Source organism: Notolepis coatsorum (assembly GCF_963971535.1).
Source record: "Notolepis coatsorum genome assembly, chromosome: 11".
NCBI classification, from domain to species: domain Eukaryota; kingdom Metazoa; phylum Chordata; class Actinopteri; order Aulopiformes; family Paralepididae; genus Notolepis; species Notolepis coatsorum.
Genome location: NC_140175.1, coordinates 2,552,890 through 2,568,286, shown reverse-complemented (window position 1 = coordinate 2,568,286; position 15,397 = coordinate 2,552,890). Strand labels below are relative to the sequence as shown.

The 15,397-nt window shown below is 48.7% G+C and overlaps 1 protein-coding gene across 1 annotated transcript in view; it reads left to right on the top strand.

Moving 5' to 3' along the window:
• LOC311236470 (G protein-coupled receptor kinase 5-like) overlaps positions 1-15,397 on the top strand; it is a gene marked incomplete at its 5' end in the record, with an annotated part of 39,056 nt that overhangs the window by 1,328 nt on the left and 22,331 nt on the right. The window contains 4 exons of the mRNA XM_084324149.1: positions 5,827-5,939; positions 12,445-12,522; positions 14,048-14,145; positions 14,275-14,367. Of these exons, the coding sequence (XP_084180275.1) occupies positions 5,827-5,939; positions 12,445-12,522; positions 14,048-14,145; positions 14,275-14,367 (382 nt within the window). The remainder of the gene's footprint in view (positions 1-5,826; positions 5,940-12,444; positions 12,523-14,047; positions 14,146-14,274; positions 14,368-15,397) is intronic.

The following is a 15,397-nucleotide window of genomic DNA, read 5'->3' as shown; positions in this document are numbered from 1 at the left end:
CCGGATATGGTGTGGGAACCACTATGCAAACCGGTCCTCCAGGGGAAATCGGCTAGGCGATTGGCTTATTGGGGTGACCAGTCATTTATCGCTGGTACACAATCGCTGGCTGCGGCGTCTAACATCGCCCACCTGGCTAGATTTGTATCGGGGATAATGACGGGCGGCACGGATCTGACCGAGGTGAAATGCGATCAGATCACCCAGGCTGCGGGAGCTGTCCTGCATCTTTCCCAGGTGCTGGCCATAGCCATGGGGAAAGTGCGCGCCATGGCCACCCTGGGCCAGCGTCACCTTTGGCTGGAGCAGGCCCGTGTGCCAGAGAGGAAGAGAGCTCCTCTTCTGACGGCCGCCCTCTTCCGACGCTGGCCTGTTCGGGAAGGCCCTGCGGTTGATGACCCCAACATGCAGAGAGATGGCAGAGGAGAGATCCATCCTCCAACCCCATTTTCCGCCTCCCGTCCTTGCCGGTGGAGGCAGAAGGCTTCCGCGACGTCGAGCTGTCTCCGTCGCCGCTACCACTGCCTCCGCCGCCACTGCTGGCCCTGCCAAGAGGGGCCAGGGGACGAAACGGCGCTTCTGCCACCGCCGGCCCATCCCAGACCGGAGGGAGACGGTAGGGAACGTCGTGTCCAGCAGACTGTAACCTACCGTCCCTCCGGGGCTCCCCGGGGTGGCAAGACCTCGAACGGCGCGAGGTGGCAGACGCCGTTAGGAGTGACTTTTTCCCCTCTGTGTCCCCTCTCCTACACCCTCCCCGGCCCCTCTATGATTTTGTGCCTTGACACTATTTAGTTAGTAAATAAAAAAAGTTCCCAGATGGAGGGGGACTGTGTTTTGGCCGAACAAACTGTGTGTTTCTTCAAACAAATCATATGGTGGGGTTGTGTATATATGAATCTGCCCTTTTTTACGTTGTGGGGTGAGTTGTGTTGTGTTACGAGGTTAAGCAAGGTCTGCAACGTACACTCGGTAATAGGTTCTATTTAGCTTGATGCTCCACATGCAGTTAGAACTGGTGTTGTTCCATTGCTTTAACTAAGTATATGTGTTTTTCACAATGCTGTGTTGTTTAGTTGCAGTAATACTCGTACGCACACATTTCACGGCCTAGCCGTTTACTCTCGTTCAGCGTTTTTTCCTATGTATGACATAGGCAACGGGTATAGGATTCACGCACAGGCGACTTGTGTTTTGTTGTAAAACCTTTTACACTTTTTGTGGGTAGCGGGCATTGTATTAGCTTCGCTATGCTTTGCTTTCCACCGGAGGTTTTTCAAGATGGCTACGGTTGTTTTTCTGTGTGTAGGGATAAAGGGTGTGTTTTCGGGAGGGGGTGTCGAATAAACCCCTCCTTTCCCACTTGATTGGTTTAGGGGATTTTTGATCTCTTCTGCTGAGCCAGTCAGGGCCAGGCCAGTGCTTGGCAAGGGGGGGGGGGGGGGGGGGGGGGAAGGGGTATTCTACCGACTCCTGTTACATGACAGGATCCGGTAGGTTTTCCCCGCCCGTTGTAGCGTTGTTGCTATGGCGACGCCTTCCATGAGCTGGTGTCTTAAAGATGTCGAGGTTGGGCGCAGGGCTCACGGTCCTGCTGCGCCCGGTTTATGTGTCAAACTTGAGTCAATTGGTCACGTGTCTCACAGTTTACATATCTTTTTCTTGACCATAGTCTCATGTGGGATGGTGTTTCTGGGAGGGTCTGGTCTTACACTCTGTTTAAAAGGAGTGACTGGATTGAAATCATGTGAAAAACAGGGTTTTTACTCCCAGCTGTGCAGTTGGGTCATATGGGTGATGCCTTTTCTTTATTTTTATAAAGAGTTGAATGTGTCTTGATGGATTGGAAATGAGGGTCCCTGATGGAAACAAGACTAACGTCTTTCTCAGGTCTGCCTCCCTTTAACCTATTGTGTGTATTGCCGTACTGGGTTGTACCCTTTCTGCAGTCTGTTGGGTAAATTTTTTTCATTCATTCATTCATGGAGTTGATTGCATCTCGCCCCTCTTGTCGTTTCCCTGGGCGTCTTGGGGATTCAATATGGTGGTCTAAACGGCCTATTGTTGATGTGGGTATGTCCAAACGCACACATAGTGCTAGCTCAGGATGTGCTTTTTGGGCCATTGGCTGACTAGCGCGCCTTGATTGCTTGGGTGAAACAGCGTTTTTATGGAGCAATTGGGATGGGGGTTTTTTCCTCTTCCGACACCCTGTGTGGTTATCGATGGGTTCCTGTTCATGTCAGGGGATGATGACGGAATGGGTCTGGACATATGGGGAAGGGTCTCACGCCCTAGGGGTGGGCCACCGGGCGCGGTTCATACCGACACGTCTGGGTGGCGCCTTCTTTTTTATGTTGGGATCAACACGCATATCTGCCCCTTCTCCTGGGGTTGGCAGGTCGGCGTGATTAGGGCACGGGACTGGTTCTGGTCGCGCTGGTCCAGATCAGTTGCACCCGTTGTCCGCTGGGGATGCAGATCTGCTGTTCTGGTACCCTGAGGGACTTGGGGTTTTTTCAGGGGGAAAAATGCTAGGTCGGTCCGGGTGTCACAGGGTTGAGCGTTATGGGACCCTTGTTAGGTGCGTTGTATTCTGCACTGTCGTAATGGCTTACGCAGGGGAGGAAATTAGGCCACTTTACTGGCCAAATGCTAGTATTTTTTACGTTTGGCTGGTAAAAAAAATCAGATACCCGCCAGTTGGCTGGTAAGCCAAAAAGTTAGTTTCCTCCCCTGCTGGCGAGTATACAAAAAAATAAAACATTCTGCAATCACTGCACTGGCAAACGGTGCGCGTCTTCTGAGTGATCGCTTTAGTTGACAGTGCCACGAGAGCACTGCACAAGACCACCCGCGGACATATAATGTTTAATAAACGTTTGCGCAGTACTGGCCAACCCGCGGACATATAATAATAAAAGTCCCGCAGTACTAGGCTAGACATCAGGAGCACTCGCAAACAGATAACGTTAAACACAGCAGAAGATGGAAAACAGACAGACTGACCAACGGGGAACTGCATCCAACCCTAGTACAACCCTCGAGTATAAGTTACTAAGGACACATTTAAATCACAGAGGTGTAATGTTAGTCTACTGGAACTGTATACAGTATTACAGTGGTTAGCTTCTAGTTAGCGTTTTAGCTATAGCTGCTTGCTAGCTAACGTTAGCCCCGTGTGCTCAAAGCAGCCAGCTAGGTGTATCTGTTATGACTATAATGTTTCCAAAAAAGCACCGGACTACGACGTAAGGTTAGACATTTTATTTCATGCTCAAAAGCCCCTGGCTTGCACATCGCAGTCACGAAAGGGGCTAGCTCAACCAGTGCACTGTGCACAACAGCACACCAACCCAACTGACGTTACCACAACACTTGACGGTACTTCACAGCACTGTCGTAAGACCACCGTGCTGTCTTAAACGCACAGTGTGCCTACCCAGATGCATACACAATATTGACGCGGCTTGACATACAAAGAAGTAATTATCACAATTAGCGATTTTTTTTGTCTGGTAAAAAATCTGTTTGGCTGGTAAAAAAAATCAGATACTCGCCAGTTGGCTGGTAAGCCAAAAAGTTAGTTTCCTCCCCTGGGCTTACGGCCGTGCCGACCTGTACGCGCCCGATCTCGTCGGATCTCGACCGCTGTGCGGGTTGGTCTTGGTTGGTACTTGGTTGGGTGACCTCCTGGGAATACCGAGTGCGGGGTGCTGGGGCTGGTCTTCCATTTTTACGCTCTTCTCTTGCGCTTGGCGCTGAGGGGCCTGTTGGGGTGGTTTTAACCTCCTCGGGGGACCCTGTGCCCCCCGTATCACCGGGCCCGGTCCGGGGTAATGCTCGTTGACCCGTAGGCCCGGGATAGCCCTGTTGGAACCCGGAACGCGGGCTGCGGCGGTGCCGCAGGTGTGTTTTGGGGTTTCTTTCCTGAGGGGTTATGGGACCAACCATTGCATGGGGTAATGCCTGGGTGGTTGGTTCTCTGGTGTGTTGCTGCAGTGTCAACTCCCGGTTCTCCGGTTGAGGGTGCCCCTGCACGTTCATGACGTCTGCCGATCGTATGGGCTTTTTCTGTGGGCAGCTGTCAGGGGCCGAGTGGTCTAAGGATCCCTCTTCTGACATGCTGTTTAAAGGCTTGGTTATGCGACGACGCCAGCATACGCCCCTTCCGCCGGGGCGGCTGTTTTCAGCTGTCCTTTCTGGCGCCTGCCTCGTCCGCAGTTTCCAGGCTTGGGTTGACAGCCTGTTGCCTGGTCTTTTTCCCCGGTGCACTGCCTGCTTCCGTTGGTTAACTCTTGTGTGTTATGACCATGCTGTCTGCCTGTTGCAGGGCCTGTGTTCCAGGCGGTGTGCTGTTGGGGAGGACAGGGCCCGCTCGGCTGAGGGGCCTTTGTCCGAATACGCTGGCGATGTGGGGGGCGGGGTCACTAGGTGCCCACCTGGTGGGGTCTTGATGCTGGCATCATGGACTTCTCCGGGCCCCCATTCCAGGGAGTCCAGTCCTTTTGGTGGGTCTGGGTCTTCCTTCGCGCTCCGCTGCTACGGCCTTGCCACGGGGTTGGGTTTGCCCTTGATCCCGTGATTCTGGGGGCTGTGACGAGGTTGTTTCCTACATTCGTTCCCGGGTGGCATGCGGGTTGTGCGTGGGTGTAGTCGTGGGGTCAAGCCACGGTCTGCTCACCCTGTGCGTTGGGTTGCTTGAGTGCCTCTTCGCACGGTCGGGTCCGTCGCCCTCCCGTGAAGCCCCTAATAGGGGGGATGCCCTCCATTAGGGGGGGTCGGGGGGGCTCGGCCCTCCCTGTTCTGATGGTTGTGGGGGGCTGTCAGCGGGGTGTATTTGTCAGCCAGCGGCTCCGCTTGGCCTCCCTTTGTGCAGTAGTGATGCCAAGCAGAGCCCCTAACGGAACAGAACGTTAGGTTATGGCTATAACCAAGTTCTGTTAGTTAGGGGTGACGCTTGGCATCAGACGGCCGCTGCAGCCCTTGACCTCACCTTGTGGTGAAAGCTTGGGTAGGAGGAGAGCAGGTGACCACACACCTGCTTATGAAGGTAAGCTGATGAGGGGTGTGGTCAGACTAATACTGGTATTAAAGGTATATTTTGTGGAATTTTATTCAGTACGCGTGCACGTACGCGAGGGAGTGCAGTAGTGATGCCAAGCGTCACCCCTAACTAACAGAACTTGGTTATAGCCATAACCTAACGTTAATTATCTAGAGGTTGGTTCACTAGAGGTTAATTATCTAGAGGTTGGTTCACTAGAGGTTAATTATCTAGAGGTTAATTATCTAGAGGTTGGTTCACTAGAGGTTAATTATCTAGAGGTTGGTTCACTAGAGGTTAATTATCTAGAGGTTAATTATCTAGAGGTTGCTTCACTAGAGGTTAATTATCTAGAGGTTAATTATCTAGAGGTTGGTTCACTAGAGGTTAATTATCTAGAGGTTAATTATCTAGAGGTTGGTTCACTAGAGGTTAATTATCTAGAGGTTAATTATCTAGAGGTTGGTTCACTAGAGGTTAATTATCTAGAGGTTGGTCCACTAGAGGTTAATTATCTAGAGGTTGGTCCACTAGAGGTTAATTATCTAGAGAGGTTGATTCACTAGAGGTTAGACACACAGAGTGCATTAAGATCATAGGTCTGTATGTCTCCACTGTTATCTCTCCTCTTTTCACCACAGTTGTGCAAAAGTGTTCTCAGATAGAGGGCCCACAATATGACCTGATCTGATCTGAAGTTGAACACCACTGGTCTAAACGATCCATGTCTTGGGTGTGTGTTGCTCTGTGATCTCACGTCTCCTCTCCACGTCTCTCAGAGCGAGACTACTTCAGTCTGTGCGTGACGCAGCCCATCGGGAAGGAGCTCTTCTACCTGTTCTGCAGGAGTCGGCACGACCTGTACAGCTGCGTCTCCCTGCTCGATGCCCTGGTACGTCCACCACCGTCACCACATTCCACCACGTGTAGAGTCTTTTGTATAGAAGGTGAGGTAAGGTACATTTATTTGTATAGCGCTTTTCAAGATTAAAATCACAAAGTGCTTTACAGGCAGTAAAAAGTTAATCAGAATAAAATAATCATACATGTTACATCACATACAAGATTGTAGAATACTTCAAAAACAAAATTAATAAAAATTAGTGCTGTCAATAGATTTAAAACAAATTTACCAATTAATCTCACAATTTTCTGTAATTAATCTAGATTAATCTAGATAAAAAATAGCATTTTTCTACTTTTTCTCCTCCTTTTTTTGTGATTTTTCTCCCATCCCAATTTTCCTCTCGTGCCAATCCTCCCTCCCCTGTCCTGATCGTTGCTCGCATGTGCCCCCATGTCTGTTTTTAAATGAACTGTTTTTAATTGTTGTACGACCTTGAGTGTCCTGAAAGGCGCCTTATAAATTAAATGCATTATTATTATTATTATTATTATTATTATAGAGCCCAGCCCTATGAGAACGTGCAATAATTAGTGAGGACGGGTTTTGACTTAACCCTCAGAATAAGCGCCTGTTTGTTATAGAGCTTTGTATACAGTATATGTAATGTATACAGTAATGTAATGCATACAGTATATGTAATGTATACAGTAATGTAATGCATACAACGCTTGTCAATAGAGTTCCTTTACTTAAGTAAAAGTAGAATTACCCAGATAAAATAGTACTCTGGTAAAAGTAAATGTCTCCATTCAATTTTTTTTTTTTTTTTTTCCCAACCTTTTTCCTCCGATTTTTCTCCCATCCCAATGTTAGTCGTTATGCCAATTCCCAATCCCCTTCCTGGTTGCTGCGCACTTACCCCCCACAGTCGGTCTGGGAGAGTGGAGGCTACCACGTGCTTCCTCCGACACACGTCCAGCCAATCAACCGCTTCTTTTCACCTGGCAGCGCGGACTCTCACTGAGAGGGTGTAACGTGTGGAAGGATCACACTATCCCACTTAGATCCTATCCGCGCTGAGCAGGTTCCCCCGACCGAACTGTAGGAGTCGCTGTTTACAACGACCCGGACTCACCCCGCCAGCTTCTCCCACCCTCTTATACTGCCAATTGTATTAGTGTGAACGGCCAGCCAAGCTGGTGACAACGCCGGAGCTGTGAGCTGGATTCGAACAGGCGATTCGAACAGGCGAATCCAGCGTCTCCGGTGTTGGTGACAAACGCAATCTCCGCTACGCCACCTGACCACCCTCCATTCAAAATTCTATTTTAAAAAAGTTTGTCTATTCTAGTGCTTGGGAGTGTTTAACCTTGAACCTTTGACCTCTAAAGGTCATGTTAAAGCGGTATGTGATCCAGTTCTGCTGGCTCTGTTCGTCCTCAGGCTTCACGTCTCTCTTTCCTCAGGCTGTCGATGTTGGCAGTTCACATTTGAAAGGTCAAGGTTCAAGGTTCTTCTCATTTTTATTCTATTCTTTATCACACAACATGTTGTCCCTCCAGTCTACTGTAACACCGTGTAAACAGACAATCAAACTATATAATGTATAAAAAGGTTAACACAGCATATAGTGTAAAAGTAGTTCATGCTTCAGAATACAATTATCATTGAAAACTGTCCAAAGCCATCAGTTTCTGCCATGTCTTTCTTCAAAGTAACTAGTAACTGATGGTTACGATGTAATGGAGTAAAAGTACAAAGTTCCCTATAATGAAAACGAGTACCTCGGAATTGTACTCAAGTAGGGTAAGCCATTTTAAGTCTAGGGTAAGCCATTTTAAGTCTATTAGTGAATCTTAAAAGTGAGGAACCAGCTGACTTGATTAAAGGGGCGTGTTTAAAACGGCCATTTTGTTTAGTTAAGTGCCCCCATTAAGGGACTGTTTCCTGTTTACTAGTAGCATCTGATTTGCTGAGTGAGCCATTAAGAGCCTGCCCTGTTTAAAAGCAGAGGTCCACACTGTGTTGAAGTCACTCTGTACTGGGCTCTGTTAAGGAAGGACAGGACACTCTCACTGAAGAAACATTGCTTTATACTGAAAACTAGGGTAAGCCATTTTAAGTCTATTAGTGAATCTTAAAAGTGAGGAACCAGCTGACTTGATTAAAGGGGCGTGTTTAAAACGGCCATTTTGTTTAGTTAAGTGCCCCCATTAAGGGACTGTTTCCTGTTTACTAGTAGCATCTGATTTGCTGAGTGAGCCATTAAGAGCCTGCCCTGTTTAAAAGCAGAGGTCCACACTGTGTTGAAGTCACTCTGTACTGGGCTCTGTTAAGGAAGGACAGGACACTCTCACTGAAGAAACATTGCTTTATACTGAAAACTAGGGTAAGCCATTTTAAGTCTATTAGTGAATCTTAAAAGTGAGGAACCAGCTGACTTGATTAAAGGGGCGTGTTTAAAACTGCCATTTTGTTTAGTTAAGTGCCCCCATTAAGGGACTGTTTCCTGTTTACTAGTAGCATCTGATTTGCTGAGTGAGCCATTAAGAGCCTGCCCTGTTTAAAAGCAGAGGTCCACACTGTGTTGAAGTCACTCTGTACTGGGCTCTGTTAAAGAAGGACAGGACACTCTCACTGAAGAAACATTGCTTTATACTGAAAACTAGGGTAAGCCATTTTAAGTCTATTAGTGAATCTTAAAAGTGAGGAACCAGCTGACTTGATTAAAGGGGCGTGTTTAAAACGGCCATTTTGTTTAGTTAAGTGCCCCCATTAAGGGCCAGGTGTTAAGACAGCACTAATTAGTGATAGTGATTTAAAGGCTTGCTTGTGTAGCGTCAGCGAAGCGTCGAGAAACGAAGAGGGACAAAGAGGAGGAGTTATCCTGGAGTTCACAGCCGAGTGATCCACCGATCCACCCAGTGCTAAGTACACCATAATCCTATATTCCCCTCCCACACTGCTATTTCTCTACTTCCTCCCTGCCACTCTTGACACCACAATGTGTCTCATACCTATCTCCACAATCTGCTCCTCCAGAACTGACTCTACCCATCCACGCCAGTTTGCTAGTAACCCGGCTAATCTCTCCTACCCTCCTACAGCCACTAATACACCTGTCACAGTACGGGGAGGCCTATGGAATTGTCAATCAGCAGTCAAGAAAGCTGACTTCATTACTGCCTACGCCCATAGTCTAAATCTGCAGCTCCTGGCTCTAACTGAGACCTGGATAACCCCCAATAACTCATCAACACCTGCAGCATTATCTACAAACTATAACTTCACTCACACACCTCGACCTTCCAGACGGGGTGGAGGCACTGCCCTCATGACATCTCCTTCATGGGCTACAAACGTAACACCACTCCCAGAACTGTCACTCTCCTCTCTCGAATATCATGCAGTATCTGTCTCTAATCCTTTCAATCTCACCATTGTTACACTCTACCGCCCTCCAGGTCCGCTCGATCACTTCACAGATGAGCTGGACATGCTTCTTAGCTCCTTACCGGAAGATGGTACCCCTCTCCTTCTACTGGGCGACTTCAACCTGCCTGACTCATCTCAGTCAGTCATAGTAGTCTCCCTCCTACAATCGTTTGACCTGACTCCCACTCCCATGCCTCCCACCCACAAAGCAGGCAACTCCTTGGATCTCATATTTTCCCGTAACTCCAGCATCATTAACACCACGGTAACTCCCCTACATGTATCTGACCATTCCTTCATATCCTTCTCACTAACTCTCATGCTTAACCGAAAGGTCTTCACCCCAACTCAAACAGTCTCACTCAGACGCAACCTGCCCTCCCTATCCCCCTCCACCCTCTCCTCTGACATACTATCCGCTCTACCTTTGAGTGACACCTTCTCTGCTCTCTCCACAGAGATGGCAACCTCCACCCTCCTTTCAGCCCTTGCAACCTCCTTCGACAAGCTCTGTCCCCTCGTTGAGAAACCTGCCCGCCGTTCCCCACCCAGTCCATGGCTGACAGATCCAGTGAGAGAACAAAGACAGGTCCTGAGAGCAGCTGAAAGGAAGTATAGAAAGTCACGCCTCACTGCTGACATCGACACATATCACAACCTCTTGTTAACATTCTCCAAAACCATCACTAATGCCAAAGCTTCTTTCTTCCACCATAGGATCGAGGCCTCTGCCAAGAATCTTCGCAAACTGCATGCTACCATGTCCTCCCTCCTCACTCCCCCCCCACCCCCCCCTCCCTCATCTTTCTCTGCCGAAGACTTTGCGATCTTCTTTGAGGAAAAAGTGGAGAACATCCGCAGCTCCTTCTCCCAACCCCCACCCATTCCAAATGCTGAATCGAGAACCTCATCCTTCACTCTGTCATCTTTCTCTCCCATTACAGAAGCAGAGACCCTGACACTGGTAACGTCAAACCGTCCGACTACTTGCCAGCTGGACCAGCTACCCTCCCCACTCCTCCAGACCATAGCACCAGACATCCTCCCATTCCTAACTGCAACCATCAACTCCTCACTCAACTCGGGGGTGGTCCCCACCTCCCTAAAACAAGCCAGAGTCACGCCGCTTATAAAAAAACCAACCCTGAACCCTACTGTCATAGGCAACTACCGTCCTGTCTCTCTTCTCTCCTTCCTTTCTAAAACACTTGAACGTGCTGTATCCAACCAACTTACTACTTATCTCTTACAGAATGACCTCCTAGACCCTAATCAGTCAGGCTTCAGGACTGGTCACTCCACAGAGACAGCCCTCATTGCGGTCACAGAGGCACTTCACTTAGCAAAAGCGAAAGGCCTCTCCTCTGTCCTGATTCTCCTAGATCTATCTGCAGCCTTCGACACAGTCAACCACCAGATCCTCCTTGCGGCCCTCGCAGGAATGGGAGTGGCTGGCTCTGCGCTGACATGGCTGTCATCATACCTCAATGACCGCTCCTACCAAGTGTCATGGAGAGGGACCCTGTCGGCCACCCGCCCCCTGCGGACGGGTGTCCCCCAGGGCTCGGTTCTAGGACCCCTTCTCTTCTCCCTCTACACTAAATCACTGGGTAACATTATCACGTCTCATGGCTTCTCCTACCATTGTTATGCCGACGATACTCAACTCTTCCTCTCCTTCCCTCCCTCAGATATCCACGTCTCTGTGCGGATCTCGGCCTGTCTGTCCGACATCTCAGCCTGGATGACGTCCAACCACCTCAAACTGAACCTAAGCAAAACAGAATTGCTCCACCTGCCGGCCAAATCCTCCCCCCTAACCGACCTTTCAATCACAGTCGAGAATGCAGCTGTGACTGCGTCCCCGACCGCCAAGAACCTTGGTGTTGTCCTCGACGACCAGTTGAACTTCTCTGCTCACATCGCAGCGACGACCAGAACCTGCCGATTCCTCCTGAGCAACGTCAGAAGGATACGCCCCTTCCTGACAAAAGAAGCCACCCAACTCCTCGTCCAATCAACAGTCATCTCCCGCCTCGACTACTGCAATGCACTGCTCGCTGGCCTCCCGGCCACTGCCACTAAGCCTCTTCAACTCATTCAGAACGCAGCGGCCCGCCTGATCTCAAACCTACCGAAGTCGGCCCATGTCACCCCACTTCTTAGGGACCTGCACTGGCTCCCCATTGCTGCACGAATCCGCTTCAAGGCCCTCGACCTAGCATACCGTGCGGCAAAGGGAACCGCTCCCGCCTACCTCCGGTCAATGGTCTCTAACTACACACCCTCAAGACCCCTACGCTCTGCATCTTCTGGCCGCCTCAGACCTACTCCTATCCAAGCTCCGGGAGGGTCATCAAAGAGAAGTCGCCTATTCTCAGTCCTTGCCCCACAATGGTGGAATGAACTACCCACCCCAGTTAGGACAGCCGAATCACGTCCAATCTTTCGCCGTCGACTAAAGACGCACTTCTTCAACCATTATCTGAATTAAAAAAAAAAAAAAAAAAAAACAATAAAAAAAAATCTAACCCTAACTAACCGTACTGTCATGCACTTGTCCTAATAAACTAACCTACACTGTAGCACTCAACACTTTGATGAACATTGTTGCTCAGCTGATAGAGTTGTGCCCTTCCTGATGGCTTGTCGTACAGAACTTGTAAGTCGCTTTGGATAAAAGCGTCAGCTAAATGACTAAATGTAAATGTAAATGTAAGTACAGCGCTTGAGTAGAAATACTTAGTTACTTTCCACCACTGCTTCTTGAATATGTTGAAATAATATGTATATGAATGTGTGTGGCTTATTAACCTAGTTAACATATTAACCTAGTTAACATATTAACCTAGTTAACATATTAACCTATTGAACTAGTTAACATATTAACCTAGTTATACTAACCCTTGGCGTGAACACTGTATGCTGGACATGTACAACCCAAAGCCAGTTCACTCATAAATAATCAAAGTAAGTCAAGCTTCTGCAATAACGTCCTGTATTTAGAACTTAGTGGTCAGATGATCTTCTCACTTTATTTCTCTCGGTCACGTGACATTCTTCTGTTTATATAACATGGTGCTTCTGTCTGTGTCTGTTTACATGTATTTCTCAGGATATCTACGAGACAACGACCGACGAGGAGAGGAAAAGCTGTGGCAACAGTATCATCCAGAGGTTCCTCCGGCGGCAGGTACAGTAACTTACAGTAACTACAGTAACTGTGTTGCAACAGGCGTAGAGACAGAGGTGTTTAGCAGGCTGTGATGTACAGGTGTAGAGACAGAGGTGTTTAGCAGGCTGTGACGTACAGGCGTAGAGACAGAGGTGTTTAGCAGGCTGTGACGTACAGGTGTAGAGACAGAGGTGTTTAGCAGGCTGTGACGTACAGGTGTAGAGACAGAGGTGTTTAGCAGGCTGTGACGTACAGGTGTAGAGACAGGTGTTTAGCAGGCTGTGACGTACAGGCGTAGAGACAGAGGTGTTTAGCAGGCTGTGACGTACAGGCGTAGAGACAGAGGTGTTTAGCAGGCTGTGACGTACAGGCGTAGAGACAGAGGTGTTTAGCAGGCTGTGACGTACAGGTGTAGAGACAGAGGTGTTTAGCAGGCTGTGATGTAGAGACGGAAGTGTTTAGCAGGCCGTTTTCATTTGAAACAACTTTTAGTCCGGGGGGGGCGAGTGTCATGGTTTCTCCACAGAGCCCCGTTGTACTTCTTTTGGCGCAGCAGCTCGCGCAGGTCCGGGGTGACTTAGTCACGTGACTCAGTTGGTATTGCTGATTGGCTCGACCGCGGTATGTTTATAAACAAGAAACGGGTAGGCGGCTACGTGGCGTAGTGGGCAAGGCACTCGCCACAAAATCTGGAGCCCAGCGCTCCACATTTGCTTTCAGTTTAGCTGGTCGTCCGTACTAATACACATTGGCCGTATTAGGGGGTGGGAAACTGATGGGTGGGGATCGGGCGTTGTGGACAGCGACTCCTACAGGTCGGTTGGTGCGCCTGCGCAGTAGAATCAGGAAGTGTCGGGGGCAGCGTGAGCCTCCCACGCGTTACTCCTCGCCACTGAGAGATCGAGCTGCGCAGGTGAAAAGATGCGACTGCTGTTACCTCAAGTACCGGAGGGGACTTGTGCTATGTATGACTTAGTCCACATTGCAGCCGGCTTGTGGGAGGCAAGAAACAGCGTCCGTGACAGGGGAGGGTTGAAATTGGATGATACGAAATTGGGATGGGAGAAAATATAGAAAATGGGAGAAAAAGTGGATAAAAAAAAATAAACAAGAAATGGGTCTATTGTATTCTCAGACAGTATACAGTATACAGTACATACATACTCTGTGTGTAATCCCTACCCACCTTCAAAACCGCTCTCAAAGAGCACACACGGGAGGCCGCAATTCGAAACTGGCCCGGTAAATGTCCAAACCCCCCCCCCCCCACTCAACCCCCCCAATGTACAGTCCCCCCCCCCCTCAAATGTATATATTCTCTTTTAGAAACTCTGTCTGTAAATAAACAGTACTGTATGTCATGTATGTCATAAATGTTATGATGAATAGAAAATGGGGGACCCTGATGTAAACGAGACGAAAGTCTTTCTCTGGTCTGCATCCCCTTATTAACAGTTGTGTGTATTGAGCCGTACTGTATTGTACCCATTCTGCAATCTGTTAATAAAGTTTTCAATCAATCAATCAATCAATGTGTCCTCAGTCCAACCAGCCCGTGGCGGCGGTTCTGAAGCATGAAGCGATCTGCTCGAGGAATCTGGACCTGGACCCGTTTGGGGACGTGTTCAATGACTGTAGAGCGTAAGTAATTCTGTGCTTGTGTGTGTACTGTAGTGTGTGTGTGTGTGTGTGTGTGTGTGTGTGTGTGTGTGTGTGTGTGCGTGCGTGCGTGCGTAACATCAACTCAGCTCTCTGTGGTTGATGTTCCAGGGATCTCCATGGATACCTGTGTGGATCGCCCTTCAATCAGTACCAGGACAGCATGTTTTTTGACCGTTTTCTGCAATGGAAGATGGTCGAGAGGTCGGTATGGCTACATTTGAAATTATTCTATTATTATTATTATTATTATTATTATTATTTTATTTAAATTGTTTGACATCTATTCTCTGAACAAGTGTGTATATCATCCAATAGAATTTGCATGAAAAGGGGGCCAGTTGTCAGTTTATGCACTTTCACATGTACTTACTGTACTAGCTCACTGACTCTGTGACGGTTAATGGGTCTCATTCACCAACGGACTTAAGACAAAAGATCAGAAAATGTTTTGTCAAGGCGGCTGAGTGGTGCAGTGGGCAAGGCGCTCGCCACTAATGCAGGAGATGCTGGTATCGAGCCCAGCTCTCTGCGTTGCTACCGGCTTGGCCGGCCGTCATACTAACACAATTGGCAGTGTTAGAGGGTGGGAATGCCGGTGGGTGGGGATTGGACGTTGTGGACAGCGACTCCTACAGGTCGGTTGGGTGACGCCGGTGCGGCGGAAACAGGAAGTGACGGGGGCAGCGTGAGCCTCCCACGCGTAACTCCTCGCCACTGAGAGTTCGAGCTGCTGCGGTGAAAAGATGCGACAGGCTGCCTCCTCGTGTATCGGAGGGGACACGTGATGCAAGGCTTCTATCCTCACTACAGCCGACCAGTGGGAGGCATAGTCTAGCAACGTTCAAGACAGGGGAGGGAAGAATTGGAAATCCGAAATTGGGACGGGAGAAAAATTGAAAATGGGGAAAAAAAGTGGATACAAAAAAAATTCAAATTTTGTCCTAGCACCACTTAAAGGAAAACTCCAACATTTTGGGAAATTAGCTTATTTAACATCTTCCCTGGAGTTAGACAAGAAGATACATACCTTTTTTGTCTCTGTGCGTGCATTTAGCTTTGGGAACAGTCGCTCCGTTAGCGTAGCTTAGCTTCATCACTGGAAGTGGGGGAGATCCGGAGCTTCATCACTGGAAGTGGGGGAGATCCGGAGCCTGACGTTCCCTTACACTGTATACAGTCACGAAATACACTCCAAATACAACTCCAAAACGTTCATGTAAACATGTTGTGA